This window comes from Podarcis filfolensis (genome assembly GCF_964270895.1).
Source record: "Podarcis filfolensis genome assembly, chromosome: 5".
Classification (NCBI taxonomy): Eukaryota; Metazoa; Chordata; class Lepidosauria; order Squamata; family Lacertidae; genus Podarcis; species Podarcis filfolensis.
Genome location: NC_139608.1, coordinates 98,505,064 through 98,526,247, shown reverse-complemented (window position 1 = coordinate 98,526,247; position 21,184 = coordinate 98,505,064). Strand labels below are relative to the sequence as shown.

The following is a 21,184-nucleotide window of genomic DNA, read 5'->3' as shown; positions in this document are numbered from 1 at the left end:
CGGACAATGTTTTCAGAAGCTCTGTTGGGTGCTTTCTGTAAAATAAATGCCCTATTGGATCAGCTAAGCTAGAAGACGGACTTGATGACTAATGCGACCAGAAATTTTGAACAGGCAGTAGGAAACTACATGGAGCCTACCCAGGAACTAAAACAGGAGTATGCTATGACAGCACAGATGAGAGAAGAGGATACTGCTGAATCCTGGGTGCCAGAAATGGAGGGAGCTGCGGCCCTGCAGGGTCATGAGCCTCTGGATTTGATAAATGAATTTGGAAAAAACCAGATTTGGAAAGATAAAGTTCGGTTTGGTTTGGAAATGGGGGGTTGGAATGACCCTCCCATGCCGGGATGTTTGGACTTTCTGAGTCTGGTAATGGGCCGTCAGATGTTTGGAGCTGTGGGGGCTTTTAATTTTGGAGGGAATCTGAAACAGGTGTTTAAATATCACATGGAGTTTAGTCTGGACTATGGAAATGGGGCTGATCTGTTGAAAAGGGTCAAAATTATTACTAAGCTGGAGTTCCTACGAGTGAAAGGAAAATATGAAGAAGAGCTGCGGAAGGGACATGGAAGAGACTTGAGGGCCTCGGATATAAGGACACCAGGTTAATGCGCTAGATAAATGGGACAAAAAGGACTGACAAAATCCGGAACCAGGAGGAAGGGACGCTGGTTGAAGATTGGATTGTCTTACTTTTCTTTTTTTTATCATTAGGACTGTTTTAAAATAATTGATGAACGTTAGGAAAATGTTGAAATGGAACTACTTGGTTCTAGTAAAAATGTTTAAAGAATTAGGTTAATGATATGGTTATGAGAAGCTGGTAAAAATAAGATTTAAGTTTTAAGTTTTGCTATAAGACAAGATGAAAATAGATTAAGGTAATGTAAGGACAAAATATTATGAACTATGGAAAGGATTTGCTGTGATAATTATTAACCAGGATACAAGAAAGGGGAGGAGGAGGAGGTCAAAGAAAGAAGGTAATGAAAGTTAGAAATTTGAGAATGATGGATGTATTTTTTTTTCTATTTTTGTGTTTTGTCTGTTTTTCTGTTTTTCCTTTTTTATAATTTTAAAAAAAATCTTCAATAAATATTATTTTTAAAAAAATGAATTAAAAATTCCATGAAAAACATGTTCCAACACAATGCCCTATTTCAAACAATAAGGTATAAGAACAGGGAAATTAACCAGGTTTCCCAGAAGTTCTCTGAAATTGAAAGGTTTTGGCCATCTTTTCAAAAGATACATGTGAGCACCCCAAATTACAATCTGAAAAGGCCCTTTTGTCTCTGACTTACCTCAGAATGACAAGGCACTCAAAGCGTAGCCTCATCGGATGTGCTGATATTTATACACTAGTGGCTTTGCTCCTGCTTGCTCCATTTACACCCCCCCATGCCATTCCCATTAATCACCTAGAGCTTCCCCCACCACCACATGTAATGACTAAGTACACAAAGCACTATCACCTTCACCCCCCCATTTCCTACTTCTTCCGTCCTCCTTTTTTCAAACTCTCCCTTGCACACAGATCACCCTTATTTCCATGCCTTCTCCATGCAGCCTCTTACACAAGCTACTGTATTTTCAAGATGAATAGATTTTTAAGAGCAAGCCTGTGAATTAAACTATTCAGTTGAAGAAGATCAAGTTCAGTCAAGTTCAGTCACTTGTTAATCAACTATCTCTAATCACTACACTGATTCTGGAACTTCACGTGGAAGACAATACATGGTAAAAGGAGTGAAAAACCAGATTGTACGAAGGTACTATGGAATATTTGAAGTGAACAAAACAGACCTTTCCCCAGTTCCCTTCTTCAGACCATCATCATGATTTATTAATTAAATTTGTATACCGCCCTTCATCCAAAGATCTCAAGGCAGTAAACAGCTCAGAAATACAGAACAGCACCACAGACCTTGTTTGAAACTGCTGTGCACACAGCCCTGTTCCCTTTACTCACGCCTCTGCCATTGTTTAAAATCACCACTTTGCTGCTCTCTGTTTCCTTTATTCAAATCTCTGCTTGATTCAAACCGTTATTGTTGTTTTATACCACCATTTTAAACATGCCTTCTCTTTTACTCCCCTCTCCCATGCAGACTTAATGCAAATCCAGGATTGTGACGAGGCACCACAAATACAGTGGTACCTCGGGTTAAGAACTTAATTCGTTCCGGAGGTCTGCTCTTAACCTGAAACTGTTCTTAACCTGAAGCACCACTTTAGCTAATGGGGCCTCCTGCTGGGCCGCCGCCACGTGATTTCTGTTCTCATCCTGAAGAAAAGTTCTTAACCCAAGGTACTATCTCTGGGTTAGCGGAGTCTGTAAGCTGAAGCGTCTGTAACCCGAGTTACCACTGTACTACAATCTGGACTGCATGATGGCAGCCTTACATTTTTATGTATACAGGAAGATAACTTGCTGTGCGGAAGAACGTGCCATGGAGCAGGCCTTTCAGGGTGAGAGTGTGTGAGCAACCACCTCAGAAAGCAATATATTTTACCTTCCAGTTGTTTTCAGTTTGCTTCATAAATGACAGCCCACTCTTCAGATCTGCCTTCATTTCGTTCACGTGAGCTATGGTGTGGACAGACCATGCATCTGTTTGGTTGATAGCTAAAGCCTAACAAAAGGTTAAGAGGAAAAAATTGTACTTGTTAGCTAATGTGCTCTGTTGCTAGAAAAGCATAAATAACACTTGGCTTGGTTTCCTCTTGGTTGAGTGACATGGTGGAAAGGTCATTCCAGATGCAACTGAAGAATATTAGAGTAGTACACCACAACGAGGAGCAGGGGAAAAGGATTCTAGAATGTTTCTGGAAGAGTCAGTTGACACCTATGAGGAAGTCACTTAAACTGAGGACATCAGAATAGCAAAACGAGGTTGCGTGAGATAAGGAAATGAAAATATTGTCTGCAGTATCTCCCAAGCTGTGCCCATTCCTGACAATATAAACTGGGGAAGCCAGGAAATCTCAAAAGAGGCCAAAAAAATCATTCCTTTTAGTTCTTGATGGGCCAGACTGGCATAACTACTAGGGCGGTTCATAAAAAACTTTTTTTGGGAAAATGCCTGCTCCAAAGGTCTTATCTTACTACTCTAGGGATTATATAGCTGTATCTGAAATTTCATGCATATCACTTAATATCTTGACCCTGCTCCACTGAATTGAAATTTCAGCCTTCACGACATAGGGAAATGGCCAAATAAACAGCTATTTTTGTGGAGGAGGGTCAAAATATTAACTGATATGCATGAAATTTCAGATATAGCTATATAATATCTAGTGTAGTAAGATGAGATCTTTGGAGCAGGCATTTTTTTAAAAAAAAAGGTTTTTATGAACCACCCTAATAACTACCCAGCTTACCACCAATTACCTCTCTCACTCACCTACACAAAAAATAACTTGAACACCCCATATTTCAGCCTTTTATTTTTTACCTCATAGGCAAGCTTCTCAGCACGATCAAAGAAATTAGTTTCCATCAGTCCAAAGGAGTACATGCCTTTTAAGTAGCTAAACAGAAAAGGTAAAAACTGACAGTCAACATGAGATTACTGAATAGCACCTTGATAAATACCTTAAAATAAAAAAGAGAATTTTACTTGATGAAACTACATAAGAACTAGCATTTGCAACAGGTTCTCACTAGAAATTAGTACATTCAGGAAATCGACACTTTATTCGTAACACATGCTCTCATGTGTCCAAATTTCACTTCAGTCTGTAAAACGTGTCAGCTCCATCCCTCCTCTGGTCCCGGGTTCCTCAGAACCCCAGGTGGTCTCTTGTTCTCAGAGGACCCTTGAGGGAGTCCCTTACTTGGTTGCATCCTTTTATCACAGGACAGTACTCTGTTTGGTTCTTTATATAGTTTATTTTCCTGACAGTCTTTCCTCTCTTCTCTGAAGTTAACAGCCACAGACCCTTCCATATGCCTTCTCCCCTCATATCTGTCTCCTTGCTCTCCTGGGTTCCTCGTCTCTTCTCATGGTCCTCCTTTTCCCTGCTGGGACCTGGGCTGGATGCTGACACTGGCCTTTAAATTGCTGCTGGGTGCTCTCTACTTCCTTAGGATGAATGGCATTTGCATGTAGGTCCTTCTCCAGTCCCAAGGCCTCCGTGTTGCATCCGACTGGCCAAGGAGCTGCATGGAGACTGACAATGCCTGCCAGGCACCTTACACACAAGCCTTCCATTCTCTCAGCCTCAGATCCTCTTTCTAGAATCTTCGCCTCCATTTCTGAAGTTCAAAGGCAAGTGCCAACCATTATGTAGGCAAACAGCACCAACCACACACAAGAGGGAGGTATTAGTAAGGCTCAGGGAACTGTTCGTATTTGTGTTTACCTCAAACAACAACCACTTTAGGTGCGAACAGCTCAATGAGGAAAGGATTATGTGGGATCAGAATGCAGATTAGCAGTTGTCAGGTGGGGTTTACAAAACCATGGGGGATGGAATTGTTTACCATGGAGGAGGATGCAGCTGACTGATGGGAATAGTGAATGGGAGCCCTCCAGTTTGTCACAGGTCTCACTTGCTTAAGAATATTAGTACTAGGGGGGGAAACAGTTATTCTGAAAATTGAGCTTCTTATTATGAATCTTTCTCTAAAATTCAGGTGTGTTGATTTACATGTACTTTTAGATCTGGACACCTTTTTTTGGCTGAAGAGTAGGGTAAACATGTTTTAAAATAATAAACAAATAAGTTGGACTGCAAGATCTGATAATATTTCTTATCTGAGGTTCTTGAATTTGAGCATGCAGTAGAATCAGAGAGTGCAGCAGAAGCAAAATGATCTTACCTACTAAGAGGAATGTCTGGTGTCCAATAAGGATAGACTCGAGCAATGGAGTCTCTCATCTGGGTTTGATGTCCCAAGTAGAAATACGTGTCATGTGCAAATTTGAGGGCTAACAGGTCAGTTGGGTGGTTCTGCAGGATTTGATCCCAGGTGTCACAAGCTTTTGGGAGCTGCCTACACAGGGGAAAAACCCAAGGCATATAAATATCCTTCAAGGCGTATAAATATCCGTTCACATAGTTGGTGCCTATTTCGCGCAGATAACCAGGAAGAAATGCTGCAATAAATAATGTATTCCCCCCGTCCTTTTAGCCAACAGATTATAACCTTGTTTGGACAAGAGGGTTAGTAAAAGTTGTTTGCACCACTGGTAACTTTTGTGGGTTTGCGTGCAAGACTTTTTCATACTATAAACCAGTATTCTTATATTTAAAGGTGTACAATGCTGCTAAATAATGTGAATGAGATCTCCCATATTTAATTACTGATGACTTGTGACTTTCTTTTTTGAAGTACTATTTGCTTACTCAAGCCTGCACAGCTTATGACCCCGGCCACCACCCACCTAGCGCAGCCTGCCAGGGGGTGGGGGTGGGGAGAGTTGCCAGCAGGCGCCTGTGGGTGGCTGGAGGGCTGCGTATGTCCTTGTGGGATACAAGAAGCACAGGTATGACTTAATTTTAAGAGCTACATGTTAAAAGAAGTAGCCCAAAGGAACTGTTTCTAATCCCTCTGTGTCTGAAGGGAGCAACTAAAACTAATGGCACTAAGTGTTGAGAGCTACCATTTGTGGATGAGATTCCATACAATTAACAACAATAAGCTAGAAGCAGGTTAGACCCTTGAAAATATATTTTTCGTTTAAGAACTCAATTTGAAACATCATGTGTTATTTCACTCATTATATAGGGCTACCAAATAGCATTATAACATTATGCCTTATGGACAATGAGGAAAGGAAGTTATTACAAGAAAAGATGGGCCTAGTCTTTGTGAAAAAAGTTAAATATCTGGGGGTCAATTTGTCGGTGAAAAACTTGAATCTATATAAAGATAACTATGAGAAATTATGGAATGAAATTAAGAGAGATTTGGAGATTTGGTTGAGTTTGAAATTGTCATTAATGGGCAGGATATCTGTAGTTAGGATGAATGTATTGCAAAGATGTTGTTTCTGTTTCAAGCCATCCCAATCATTGATAGTGTGAAGTGTTTCAAAGAATGGCAAAAAGCACTATCTAGATTTATCTGGCAGGGGGAAAAACCCAGAATCAAATATAAATTACTAACAGACTTGAAAGAAAGAGGGCGATTTTCCCTTCCATATTTGAAGATGTATTTTGAAGCAGCAGCTTTTTGCTGGATTAAGGAATGGATACAACTAGAGGACACTGATGTTTTAGATTTGGAGGGATTTGACAATGTGTTTGGATGGCATGCATATCTATGGTATGACAAGGTAAAGGCCCATAATGGCTTTAAAAATCATGTGATTAGAAAATCTCTATATAATGTTTGGATTAAATACAAAGATCTTCTAGAAAGGAAATCACCCAGATGGCTTTTGCCAATGGAGGCAAAGGCCCAGAAAAAGTCAAATATGGAATCCAAGATATTCAGATTTGTTACTGGAAGAAAATGAAGGATTTAAATTAAAACCATTTGACCAAATCAAAGATAAAATAAATTGGTTACATTATCACCAGATTAATGAATTGTACAAAATAGATAAGAAAAATGGTTTTGCTTTGGAAAAAACTAAATTGGAAACGAAGTTGTTAGATTCTAAAGTTAAAAATTTGTCTAACATGTATAATTTATTGTTGGAGTGGCATACAAAGGATGAAAAAGTTAAATCCGTGATGATAGATTGGGCAAGAGATGTGGGACATAACATAATGTTTGAAGATTGGGAAAGGTTGTGGAGGAAAGGGGTCAAGTTCACTGCATGTACAATGTTAAAGGAAAATAATATGAAAATGATGTATAGATGGACTTGACTCCTGTAAAGTTAGCAAAGATTTATCACAATAGTGATAATCTATGCTGGAAATGCAAAGAAAAGGAAGGTACCTTTTGCCATATGCGGTGGACCTGTCCCAAGATGAAAGACTTCTGGGAGAAGATTTATAATGAGTTGAAAACAATGTTGAAATATACATTTGTTAAGAAACCAGAGGACTTTCTTCTTGGAATAATAGGTTTGGAATTGCCCAAAAAAGACGCTAGACTGTTTTTGTATGCCACATCTGCAGCTCGAATTTTATTAGGCAAAAATTGGAAAACACCAGAAATACCAACAGTGGAGGAATGGCTGATGAAGATGATGGACTTTTTGGAGCTAGCCGACCTGACCAGAAGAATCAGTGACCAGAAGGAGGAGGAACATCAGGAAGAATGGAAGAAATTTAAAGACTGTTTATCAAAATATGCTAAGATAAATTAAACAGAAGTACTTGCAAAATAACAGATAGGCTAAGGACTTAAATATGTGAAATTATAAAATAATATGTTTAAAGTTAAGATGAAAAGAGACAAAGATGTTAAGGAGTAAGTAAATTTTATGAGAAACTGTCTTGGAAAACCGTTACAATGATATATAATGACATTCAGTCAAGGGAATTTGAGGAAGTCATTTAACTATGATATTAATATTGGACTAAGTTCAGTTTTGATTTGTGTTTGTTTGTTTAAAAATGTGGAAAATTAATAAAATTTTTGATATATATATATATATATATATATATATATATATATATATATATAACACATTATGCCTTAGGTCCAAGGGTAGATGTTGCAAAGCTATTGTTTGGCAAAGGAAAAAAAGCAGGGGGGGTCTGGAGTTGTGGGGGCTCTTAATTTTGGAGGGACTTTGAAACATGCTTTTAAATACTTTCTGGACTACACTGCTGACTGTGGGGAATGAGACTGTGGGGAATGGGCTGATCTGCTGAGGGGAGACGGAGATATTTTTGGGTTGGAGTCTCCCCAAGACCTACTCCTCAATGAGAAAGGAAAGAAACTAAGAAAGAGATCAACAAAAGACAAGGTAAAGTGCAGGTATAAACAAGAAGAAGATCTGCAGAAGGGACATGGAAAAGACTTAAGAGCCTCGGACATAAGATTACCAGGTTGATGGACTAGATGGAATGGACAGTAAGGGCTGACATAACCCGAGACCAGGAAGAAGAGACGTTGGACGAAGATTGGAAGAAAATTTTGAAAAATTTATTTTGGGAATTAGTGTAAAATTAACGAGTATTAGGAAAAATGTTGAAACTATTTGGCTTTAGTAGAAATGATATAAGGAGTTATGTATAAATAAGTATTAAGTTTTAAGCTTTAAGGTATTTTATGGTAAGATAAGGTTAAAATAAATTAAGGTAAATTGAACGACAGAATATAGTGAAAGATGGAAAGGATTTGCTGAGTTAATTAATAGGTTAGACTGTTAAGATAAATTACCCTATAAAAATTGAGAAAGATGGAAAGAATTTGCTGAAACAAATAACTAAACTAGAATACAAAAAGGGAGGTGTGAGGAGGTCGATGAAACAAGTAAATGAAAGATAAAGATATGGAATATTGGATGTGTGTTTTTTATTGTTATTGTTGTATTGGTTTTTATGTTTTTCCCCCCTTTTTATGTATTGTAATGTATGTTTTGTTAAATTTTTCGTTGTTTTCTTTTCTTCTTTTCTCTGTAATTTTTAAACTTCTAATAAATATCATTTAAAAAAAAGGAAAAAAAGCAAAACCAGAAATGTTTTAAAGGAAAGTAGGGAGGGCAGGTACCAGGGCTTTTTTTCAGAGGGAACTCACAGGAACTTAGTTCTGGCACCTCTCAGGTGGGCGCCAATGTCATTGCAAGAGAATGAGGGAGGCGTTCATGGTGAGTTCCAGCACCTCCTTTTCTAGAAAAATACCACTGGCAGGTACACCAAATCAAGTTTTTTACAACAGACATTGCCCCTGAGAAAATGAAAATAAACTGCTTGTTCTGCAGATTTTGAGAGCTAGTTTTTACAGAAAAGGCAAAAAAGCTTTCCAACTTCACTGCCTAAAATCCAAGGACTTACCCATTAGCAAAGAGCTCCAATGCAGAAACGTGTAATTTCTCTCGTTCAGTCAAAGGCTGAGACTGTGACAGCGCCACCATTTTCTTTATTGCACCATCTAGTTTTCTGTCAAGTCGAGGTGAACTCCCAGTACCAATCAGAACCAAACCATTAGAAATCACATGACCCATTACTGCAGATAAAGTCAGAAGTAAAAACTTTACGTAAAAGATTATATCAGTGGACAAAACCTGCAGTCCTTTACCTAATTTCATGGAGATTAGGAGGAGCCTGGAAGGAGAGGAGTGGGGACAAAGTCAAAACTGATGGAGTGATGGAGTGAAAGGGTGGCAAGCCCTCTGGAAATTATTAATTCAGACTTATTACAGGAGTGATCTGTGTGTCCGCTGGCAACTCCTTGGTGGGCAGGGAGACAAAGGGGTGGCAGAAAGAGGGAGAGAGGGAGAAAGCGAGAAGGGAGCGCTCCCAGTTGCTTTGGGCTCGGGCATGCAGCCCTCAAAAGATTGCCCAAGAAAAGGGGGCCCTCAACAAATAAAAGTTATAGTCATCATTTAGTTATATAAAAGGTTGTTCCTCAAACATATTTCTTTATTTTCTCAACTATACAGACAGCCTGTTTGTAATGAACCTCTATGTGGTTTACAAAGAATAAAAACAAAAGATTAAAAATATCAATAAAAGACTATTAAAAACAGGTATTTAAATAAAAAAGATAGTTCAAATCAACAAGAGGTTTAAAAGATGTGTTTTAACCTCAACGTTTACATATGTGGATAGGCTTGCATAAACAGAAATGTTTTAGACAGGTTCCAAAAAGGGTAAAGTAAGGGAACCTGCCTGGTGTCAATACAGAGAAGGCGGCCAGGTAAAAAAAAAAAGTTCTATCCATTTACCTCCAAGAATCACATCCAAAGTATTTTTCACCATATATTTGAATCCATGAAGACTTGAAACATTAGCTTTTCTTTTTTAAAAAAGAAAAACAAAACTTAAGATCCGACTATGGTGAGAAACTGGCCAATCTAGATTCAAACCGTGGCTTACAATGCAAGTTTATTTTAAAGTAACCATATATAGTGTTAAGAGAAGTTTTTTCTGTTGAGATGAAATGACAGATCTCAGGTAACCAAAAGCTGAATGCATAAGTTTCTGAAGGAGAGAGGATGGGGAGGCAGGTGAGCCATGGGCCAGAGTGGGGGTCTGAGTTCAACCCTTATGGGCACTGGCGGTCCCAAAGAAAATAAGCATTGCACCTCCCTCCCTCCCTCCCTCTCTCTCTCACACACTTTTTTGGCCAATTTTTCACATTTCTACAAGGAAACAACGTTAGGGCACACAAAGATGCACTGAAGTTGTTTTGTTACTTACAAAAATTAGGGTCAGCTGCCTGTAGTTTTGAGAAAGTTCCTTCAAGGCCCCCTAAACTATTATCGTTTTTCCAGGTGACATACTGTAAGAAATACAAACAATACACTGGTTAAGAATCCAAGAAGAGATAAGTTTCTTTTCATCATCTCATGCAAGTGAATCTTACATTAAGCAGAAAACAAATTTAATATATTTCTGCTTCTAGCTCATGTGGCTAGAATATGTGGCATGGGAATATTCTTAAGGTGATTTTCTTAGTTCCATTAATACAGAATTCAGAACTACTAACCAACTTTAATTCTGTTATTCCAGTCTCTGGGACAGATAAGTCCAATTATTCCTGAGTTGAGTGTGATGGGATGTTGAGCTGCTTGTGCGTAAAGTTCCTAGTCCCTCAGTGTTTGGCTAAGTCCACAAACCACTGTCTGTAACGGAGCTCCATAAGCATGGCTCCGTCAGTCACTGGCAGAATCCGACAGTGGGCGTTTACGGAATTTCTTCCAGCATAAAAGCTCCTTAACGGAAACACGTCTTCTGGACTCTCTGCGTGACAGTTTCCGGCGAGGAGTGGGTGTCCCTATAGGAGGTCCTGAAACCTCCTCGCTGTTCTCGCTGGAATTGTCTCTGAGCCATTCTTCTGACTCGCTTTCCCTTGGAGCTCTTTCTCGCCCCCTGCTGGTTCCCTCCTCCGCTGATAAGTCTCTCTCAACCTCTGGGAGCCCCTCCACCACCTGTTCTTCCGATGACAGTTCCCTGACATTGAGTTTATGATTCTGGGAACTAAGATACTACTGGGGGCGGGGGGGGGGGGCTGAGCACTGTATTTCCCTGCAAAAGCAAGAAGGGCAAAAAAAGATTGCTCCTGACCTGAGTGCAGCATGTCCTGTTGCTGCATATGGAAGCTTTGCTGCTTCAATTGTTTTAACTCTTTTTAATTTGTGTGGTGGGTGTGTTGTTGTTTGTTTTTATTGAATGAGAGGAGATCTTGTGTTGGGGAGAGCAGGGAGGTCCCCCAATTGCAGTGGTTCAGGGTGGGGGGAGGTATGGTGTGGAAGGGGGTGCAGGCTGGGTAAGGGGCAAATGGCACAGGCAGTTATTAGTATTATTAAATTTGTTTATATCCTGCCTTTTTCCTAGACTGGGTCTCAAGCCAGCTTACAGATAAAATAGAAACGGCTAAAAATGTAGATTTATGTTGGGGGTGGGCAAATGTCCACGACTCCTCTTGTTTTATTTAAGTATGTTTACCCTACATTTTCAAATAAGGTGCTTGGCATACATACAGAATAAAAGACAAAGTTAAGTGACTGTGCCACGTGCCATGTGCCAGCTCCTCCTCCAACCTGGGGAATGGTGGTTGTCCTATCAGCCAACCTTTGGGTCTGTTGATGAATGCCAGGCTGGCTCGGAGTAAGACCTCCCTCACCCATGACCTGATTGTGGATGAGGAAGCCCATCTGGTCTGCATCACTGAGCCTGGACAGGTGAACAGAGCAGAGTTGATCTCACCCAGCTGTCCCCACCTGGGTACTTAGGGCAGCAGCATCAGGACAGATTTGACTGCTGGAGAGGAGGAGATACTGTGGTCCAGAGATTTTTCTCTCCCTCTCTCTCCAGGCTGTTTGTACACTTGGTGGGAAATCTAGAGTGTTCCTGGCACTGGACAACCAGGACAGAAAAGGGGATTCTGCTGGTTTACCACCTGCCTCGCTGCCAAGCAGTCTCCCTGCCTGAGCTTACAGGATGGTTTTAAAGGTAGTGTTGAGCACTCCCAGACTGCTGGTTTTGGGGGACTTCCAACAGCCATACTGAAGCAACTGTCTCTGGGGTGGCTTAGGACTTCATGGCTGCCACAACCATCATGGGGCTGGTTCAACATGTCATTGGTGCATTGCATGTGGCAGGCCACACACTGAACCTTGATTTCTCAACCGGTCAGGAACGTTTTTATACCTGAAGGAGCGTCTCTACCCCCATCATCCATTCCGTACACTGAAGTCCAGCGCTGAGGGCCTTCTGGCGGTTCCCTCACTGCGAGAAGTGAGGTTACAGGGAAACAGGCAGAGGGCCTTCTCAGTAGTGGCGCCCCCCCATGAGATGTCAAGGAAATAAACAACTGCCTGACTTTTAGATAACATCTGAAGGCAGCCCAGTTCAGAGAAGTTTTTAATGTTTGATGTTTTATCGTGTTTTTAATATTCTATTGGGAGCCGCCCAAAGTGGCTGGGGATACCCAGCCAGATGGGAGGGGTATAAATAAAATAATAATAATAATAATAATAATAATAATAATAATAATAATAATAATAATAATAATTTGATCTGAAAGTGGAGGATATGGACATCAGTTCCTTGTCAAGGTCAGATCACTGCCTTTTCAGCACCTTTTTTCCTCTTCAGAGCCAGGGGGCTTATTAGGATGGTCTGCCCTTGGAGACTGATGGATCCAGTGGGTTTCAAGGTGATTCTGGGGGGTTTTCCAGTTACTATGACTGGTTCTCTTGTCAAAGTCCTGACCAACCTCTGGAACACCTGAATGGCTCAGGCTGCTGACATTATAGCTCATGAGCAACTTCTCTCATTTCACAGAGCCTGCTTGGCTCCTTGGTATACTCCAGAACTTAGGACAATGAGACAAGCTACAGCAAGGCCTGAATGCAAGTGGAGGAAAACTGGGACTGTCTCTGAAGAGGGTTCAGAAACTTCAGGTGGTGCAGAATTTGGGGGTTACGTTGCTCACCAGAGCAAGATGGTTTGAGCATAGAATGCCAATCCTGGCTTGGCTGCACTGGCTGCCAGTTAGTTTCTGTGCTGAATTCAAAGTGTTGGTTTTGAAATATAGAGCCTGAAAGAGCTGAGGACTGCAATGCTCCGGCTCACTCCGCTCACCCAGAACCTGGGAGACCAGGGTTGAAATCCCCAGCTAGTCATGAAGCTCCCTGGGTGACCAGGCCCAGCTGCCATCTCCCAGGGTGGTTGTGAGGATGCAATGGGGAGGGGAACCAGGTGCACCACCTTGAGTTCCTCAGAAGATTAAGGTGGTATGTAAATGTAATAAAAATATTAATTTATCAAACAGCCATTGCCTTCACCTTTCTTCATACTTTTTGAGAGCATAGCAAAAGCAAACTAAAGGGAATTTTATCACTAAAGGGGATCTTTATTTTCCCTTTATTGATATGAATTTTCCCTTCACGCCTGAAAGACTAACACAGCCCCTTTGTAATTGCAATTTTCTTATTTCACCCCTCCAAAATATATGGGAAAACGTATCTAATATTTACCAAAGGTAATCCATTACAATAAATATTGTTTTTATGTGCCATAATCTCTTCTTCATTCCTACCTGAGTCAGGGCAGCATCATACATTTTACAGGCCTCATTACTTGTGGTTGAAAGAACAAGTCCCGCATCGTGCCAGGCCTGGAAGGCATAAGACACTGCTTACTTTATCTCTGATGTAGAAATATTAAAATTCTGGAAACTCTGAAGTCATAACAGAAAAACACTTTAAAAATTTTACACACACACACACACTTAAATTTTATATACTACTTGAGTGTAGTAAAATCTCAAAGCAGTTTAATAAATACATGAATTGTTAACTGTCCCGTGATCCTCAGATGAAGGGTGGTATTGAAATTTAATAAATAAAAAAAAATTTAGAACATTTGTACCCTTGCTCTTCAGCCAAAAAAGGCTCCCATAGAAACTTGAATACAATCAATTAAAACAAGACAGCTTCAGCCTGCAGGCTTCCAAGGGGAAAGGGACCGGGAGGGAGGAGGAAAGCAGCAAACTCGGGCACCAGCTGGCGGAGAAAGGGCCCAGGGGCAAGAGGCAGAAGATGGGGTTGGGCTGGAAGAAGCCCTGCCCACCATCACTCCCACCAAAGCAATGCTGACTTCGCCATCATGCCTAAAACTTAGGAGTTTAAGAACATTAACCGTATTAAGGTTCAACAATGCATTTTCCCACAGAGCCTCTAAAATCTTTCTTCTGCTATTACAGTGTCATCATGAGAAGGAAATGTGTAAGTGAGCATTTTGGTCAATGTATAACCGGATGACAAGAGAACCTTTGAGCTTTGAGCCTCAAGTGAAAATGCCCTTACATAGTTCATGCAATTATCCTATTGTCTCTGCAGGTTTGAGGAAGAAATTATGACCAAACACAAAGACATTTTATCTCCACGGACTTTTACCACTGTTTAATTTTCCAGTATGTTGTGTTTTATCTCTGCCTTTTTAGTTAACAGCTGCATTGTAAAACCTTTATGTTTCTGAACGTAGATTATACAACTTACAAAGATTCAAAATCATTACTGCATTGAGCAGATTAAGGCTGCGATCCTGGCCCCATTTCCCTGGGAGTAAGTACCGTTGAATTCAACAGGACTTGCTTCTGAGTCGCATCAAATAAAGCATTTTCAAAGGGCTGCTGCTAAAAGTTCTCCATTTCCACGGGGTAAAGAACACCTGCCCGCGCGCCCTCCGCCCTTCCTCTCGAGTAAGCGCAGCGGGACACTGGCCACCAAGCAGGCGCTGCGGGCAAAGCCAACCTTCTCCGTTTCCCCCGGTCTCTCTCCGCGCCTTCGCCCCCCGCGCCCCCCATTTCTCACCCCGGAACTGAAATGACGGCGGGAGCCGCGCGACTCACCTTGCAGTCGCGGAGATGCGCCATGTTCCCGCCGAGAGAGAGGAGTCGCCGCCGCCCCGAATCCGGAAACGGCGTCGGAAAAGAACACGGAGGAGTAGCGAAAGGCGAGGTTGCGGCGCCCCCTCGCGACTCCCTCTCGAAACGGGGATGGCGGAAAGAGGGGCTTTGCGGAGGAACGAGCCTGGCCGGACCCTGGCGGGGCGGGGAGGCGTCAGGCGCCCGGCTGCTCCGAGGGGCCGGGAGAGCCTCGCGCCTGGGCTGCCGGCTGACTGGATGTGCGTGGCTTGCGAGGATGCTCACTTTTTTATTTTTAGAGGAAGTGCATATTTTATTACCCACTTTGGGGGTACGTGTCTTCAACGGAAAGCATTTAAATTTGGGCCACTTTAATTTCTTAAGTGTGCCGAGAATGTAGGCGCGTGCGTACTTGTTTCCCATGTGTGGTGCATACACGTGAACCTCTCAGGATTCCTGGGGCGGGTGGGGGAAACGAGCTCGTGGCTTCCTTCTCCGGCTTTGCTCTGATGGAAATAACGACCTCATAAATGGTGTTAGGGAAGCTTCTTTTGTAGCAATGGCCTGCTATTCTGTCGCAGAGGCCTTCATCCTCTCCCTGTCCTGTCTGGATTTCAAGGTCCGACCCCATCGGAGTATGGGAAGGAATACACTGGCCCATAACTTGGTGGCCTTTTGAGGGTGAAACTATAAAGTTGTGAGAATTGTGTAATGCCAGTGTGACCTGCTGCATCAGTAATAACAACTTTTGATACAAATTAGCAACAGGAGCGAATTTCAACTCATCTAAAACTTTCTTTAACCATATCATTCATATAAAAATTAAATTTAAAAATGTCAATATATATTCTTGCTGATGCTAACAAGTGTCTATATTTTCTAGGTAATTTTAACCTATACAGTGCTACCTCAGGTTACATACGCTTCAGGTTACAGACACTTCAGGTTAAGAACTTTGCTTCAGGATGAGAACAGAAATCGTGCTCCGGCGGCGCGGCAGCAGCAGGAGGCCCTATTAGCTAAAGTGGCGCTTCAGGTTAAGAACAGTTTCAGGTTAAGAACGGACCTCCGGAACGAATTAAGTACCGTATTTTTTGCTCTATAAGACTCACTTTTTCCCTTCTAAAAAGTAAGGGGAAATGTGTGTGCGTCTTATGGAGCAAATGCAGGCTGCGCAGCTATCACAGAAGCCAGAACAGCAAGAGGGATTGCTACTTTCACTGCGCAGTGATCCCTCTTGCTGTTCTGGCTTCTGAGATTCAGAAATATTTTTTTCTTGTTTTCCTCCACCAAAAACTAGGTGCGTCTTGTGGTCTGGTGCGTCTTATAGAGCAAAAAATACGGTATTTAACCCGAGGTACCACTGTACTGATGTATAGGAAATAGGCAACTATATTTACTGTTTATAATTTCTGACCCAGTGGGAGTCTAGCAATATTACTGCATGCTACTTTCAAATCAATGAAGGCAAAATAATAGCCTATGTAAATTCTAAAATGCAAACAGCCAGCAATTTATTCAAGTAAATATTCATAACCTTTTATTCATTTGTACAGCACAAACATAATCATTGCTTTATATTTAAAAAGATCAGGATCAACTTGTTATATATATATATATATATATATATATATATATATATATATATGGAATCAGGAATATAAAGAAAGAAATGTTACTTCTGTATTGCACGTGAACCTTAGTTGCTTGGGGCAACAGGTAAAAGATTCTAGAATTAAAACAATTATTGTGTGTGGAACTGTTGATGTTGGTAGTCAGCTGCTGCTCCTGAACCATCAAACCAAAGATGCTCCTTGTCTTCCTCTTCTGTTACTGTTCTCAGTATGCAACAGCTGTACCCTTTCGTTTTCTACCACCCCCACTGTTGGTCACCTGCTCAAACCCACAACACCGTGTCTATCAGAAGCATGACAATGAACTTCGTGTTTCATGCTTCTGGGATGAGAGAATTGACCTGAAGTATTCAAGAGCCCAAAGTCTGCCTTCAGAGATCAAGGAGGAAAAGCTGGACACGGTACCCCCTCCTCACTGTCAGTGGTACCAAGACTCCATCTTGGTAAAGAATACAAATCGCTGGTCAGGTGAGCTGGTGTTAGGTGCAGCTCTGACTCGGGGAGGCCTCCATCCACCATGGGCTTTTATTCGTATCACAGTGCAGTGTGTATCCGTTTCGTGCCATGTAGCCACATGTGCTCATAAGAACCTAACAATTGAAATTTCCAGGCAGGATGTCCGTCTTTTCCTCCTCTCGCCACGTACTTTACCTATTCATGAGTGGCAACCAGTGCAGCTGGGTTGGTGTGCACGCCTCAAGAGTTCCACCTGGAGTTACCGCTTCAAGAGTCAAGGGGGTATTCCTGAAGACCTCCTCATCCCCAGCAACCTCTATAGCGAGCCACTTGCACCTACTGTTTATCCTCATGCAGAAATGCACCAAGCGTGTACATCATATTACAGCTACTATATAACTGTGCGCTACCACCTCCGTGGATTCTACACCGCTTCACTCCATATTGAGAATGGACCTCCACTTGGACGTAGCCTGAGCTTCTATGTGCAGCCTACTCTGCTCCATGTGTTCAGCACCTCCACACTGCTCAGCCTTCCTCACAGGACCCTCAATCTTTCATGGACTCTCCAACCCCTCAGCTCCAAAATAACAGCTTACACACTGGTGGATGTGCAGGGTGTGGAGGAATGGTCTGACTCCTACAGTTATAATCCTTTTGCTCTGCAAAGTGATTTCTGTGCTGTTCGCAAACCACAAAATTCCAGGGAGAAAGTGGTGGCCAGTGTCTATTTTCATACTAATGAGATGATGCCTGAAAAGCTGGCAGGAAAACTTGATTTCTTTAATAAGACTTTGATTTTCAGAGCAAGCACTGGAGCCACAACTTATCTCACACTCAATCCACAGAAAACCAGAAGAGGCATCTACATTTTTAGCCATACACTGGGATTGTACTATTCTACACAGGAAGACAACACTCCTCCTACCACTAGGAAGGGCTACAGCTCCCACTATATCTTTTACGAGGAGCAGAGCCTTTGTTACCTGATCATTGTTGAATTCATGCAGCTGCAATTGTCCAAGTTCAGCATCCATGTGTATCTGAATCGGAAAGGGACCTTGTTCAGGTCTCTAGGTGAAAAAGATATTGAAGTTCATGTTTTCAATGGACATTCTCCTGACAAAAGTTTGGTCTATATTGTGTGGTTTATTCCTGTGCAACATCCACTGCTGCAGTGTGAGTGGGTCTTTAACCTTCAACTTTTTAATTCCAGGAAAGAGTACCTCCTTTGGAACAACACTTATTCTTACAGTAACGGTGTCAAAGATGCTGCCCATTTTCTCCCTCCCTCTGTTTTATCTATCCGACCTTCACAATACATGGGCTTTGTAGCCAAAGTGAATTGCAGCAAAAGTGGACTTGCACGTGCTGTTTTAAAAGCCAGTATCAATACTTTCGCGTCAAAGGTCCTACACCCAACAGTGGCCTGTCAGCAAAGTTACTGTCATGAACTGACAGCTATAATCCATAAACCCGATTTCTCTGATCCAATCATACATTATAAGAGAGAGTCAGCAATTACCTTGCAAGCAACTGCAAAGGCACAGTGCAGGACAAGTGCAGATATAGATATACTGTGGAAAATCTATAGCCTTGAAGCTGCATATTCTATTCCAGACTGGCCAAATCCTCTTAAGCTACCTGATGAGATAAATACAAGTGGAATCATATTTCATATACCTAGAAATGTCTTATTTTATGGCTTTCATCATGTAAATATGACCATGACAGTGTACCTTCCTGCATATAATATAAAAATCATGGAGTCTGATTCAGTATTTCTCCAAATTCTAGAAAATGACCTGGTAGCAATCATAGCTGGTGGTTTGTTCCGGACAGTTGGTGTTTCTGATCATTGGACTTTGGATGCATCTGCTTCTTCTGATCCTTATTCAGCCAACCCCCTTGAAGGAATCACCTTTAATTGGTATTGCACCAAACGAGAAATGGACTATTCAACAATGAGGTTGAGCCCAGAGGGAAAATGCTGTCCAAATCAAGTAGATATACGTTGGACACATTCAAGTGCTCCAGTTCAAAAAGTAGAACCTAATACATTTCAGGCAAACACAAAATATTATTTTATTCTAGTAATTCTGAAGCAGCACAAATCAGCCCATGCATTCCAAACAGTTCATGTGCTGCCTGGTTCTGTACCAATACTGGATGCCACTTGTTTAGAAAATTGTGGGAAAACCATCAAAGTAACAGAGCGATTCATTCTGTCCGCAAGATGTCTAAATTGTGCAAAAACTAGTCAAACAGTCTACCTTTGGTCACTTCTTTCAGCAAACTCTAAGGAAATACATTTTGATTGGACTTCCAAAACTACAACTGGGAGATCAAAGCCATACATGCATATAAATTCATTGGCATTCAGATACATGGAAGACAAATTCTATACTCTTAGCCTGAAAGTAAGCACAAAGGGGAAACAATCAGCTGTTTATAGGCATTCATTTTATGTTAGCTCTCCACCTCAGACCGGAAAATGTATCATTTATCCAAGGGAAGGCATAGCATTCCGTACAAAATTCATTGTCCAGTGTACTGGATTTGAAGAAAAAAATGGACCTCTTACATACAAAGTGATAGCACATTCAGATCTAACAAAAATGACTGCAATATCTTCTGCGCAAAATAATACATTTGGAATAATAGTGTATATTGGTCATCAGCAAAAAACCCCTCCATCATTTCTCCCTGCTGGTATTCCATCTAAAAAGTATGCCTTAGACATATATGTTCAAGTATATGATGCCTATGGAGTATTTTCTGAAGTAACTTTGGAAGCAAATGTTTATGATCCAAGAAGTAAACCAACTGTTCTTCTCCGTGAACTGTATGGTTTAATCAGTGGGCAAAGTGGCCCTATGTCCTTTTTCCTTGAAACTAAAGATTACTTTAATATAGGCTTTCTTACCTATATGGTGGCCTCTGTATTAAATAATATTGAGACTTTGCCAACCAGTCAAGGCTCTAAAACTGATTTGCGGGAAATCCTCCTTAATGTGTCTGCAGTGATTCCTTTGACTGAAATACAGATGATAGCCCAAACAGTCTCAAGTATTTGTCAAGTGACACAGGATGCTAATGAAGTTAATAGGAAAGCACAACTGTTTGCGGTCAGAACACTAAAAGAGGCCACTGAAGCTCTCAAAAGGCTCAGGGACAAAGATCTAGGGTCACAGGAAACAGAAGTCCTTGGCAATGGTATATTTACTGGCTTGTCCAATGTGTTGAGTGCTTCTCTCTTAAACCATAGAAATGTCAATGTCAATGCAATTAAAGAAATAATTTCTGTGACAGGAATATTAGCTGACCTCATCTTACAAGGTAAAGTCCCTGGGGAACATGAAACTAATATGGAAGCTAAAAACTGGTCAATTCACTTATGGAAAGGTGAAAAGTGGGAGGTTTCTAGGACTTTCTCTAAGGGAAGACAATGCAAGAACTACTTTTATCCTCAGCTGAAGCAGGAGAACCACATTGAGTTACCAGCAGATGCTGTGGTTTCCACAGTGCATTATGTGTTTGAAGAGAATCCCTTCCCTTGGATGGCAGATGCAGCAGATATTCATACAGTAGTGACTGGATTCAAAATGGTAGGAGTCAAAGCTAATGGTGATATCTTGGGAGTTACCCCCGAGGTGGTGGAAGTTATCATGGCAAGGAAAAATAAGGACTTTGCAACATTTAATCTGACAATTGGGCCAGATAAAAAGCTTTCCAAAACAACTGGTGGATTTAGTATTGAAGTCAAAGGAAACTTCAAGTATGTATTTATCCAGATTTTGTGCAATATGGAAGTTACTTTCAACATATCTATCTATCTGGGACTCAATGTCAGCCATTCTCCAATAGCTTCTTATATTGTTTTCCATGACAAACCTCCAGCACCACGTGAAATGAATCCTGGCCTCATCACTAACTGTGCATTTAAGGCTGTGCGCATACTTTGTCTTCCTCAGTCATTGCTTCAGTCTCCACTCCAAGGCAATAAAGCAAGCAAGTGGAACATTTCAGTTGTACTACAATCACACCCAATTGTGAGAGGACAAACCAGAAAGATTGTCCGCATTGCTGTTTATACACCCAATTGTCTAGGTATGGATGGCATTCAGAAAGAGTGGAA

The 21,184-nt window shown here is 41.3% G+C and overlaps 1 protein-coding gene across 9 annotated transcripts in view; it reads right to left on the bottom strand.

Annotated features, from left to right (window-relative positions):
* TTC38 (tetratricopeptide repeat domain 38) overlaps positions 1–21,184 on the bottom strand; it is a 79,418-nt gene that overhangs the window by 16,680 nt on the left and 41,554 nt on the right. For 3 of the 9 annotated variants that reach the window (XM_083615687.1, XM_083615689.1, XM_083615688.1), the window contains 7 exons: positions 18,033–18,119; positions 13,628–13,705; positions 10,282–10,363; positions 8,914–9,085; positions 4,832–5,005; positions 3,462–3,537; positions 2,520–2,639 (listed from right to left, as the gene is read on the bottom strand). In XM_083615687.1, the coding sequence (XP_083471813.1) occupies positions 2,520–2,639; positions 3,462–3,537; positions 4,832–5,005; positions 8,914–9,085; positions 10,282–10,363; positions 13,628–13,705; positions 18,033–18,119 (789 nt within the window). Of the gene's footprint in view, positions 1–2,519; positions 2,640–3,461; positions 3,538–4,831; positions 5,006–8,913; positions 9,086–10,281; positions 10,364–13,627; positions 13,769–14,941; positions 15,487–18,032; positions 18,120–18,571; positions 18,659–21,184 lie in introns of those variants that run through there. The other 6 variants (XR_014548624.1, XM_083615691.1, XM_083615690.1 and 3 more) reach the window with 5 other exon arrangements.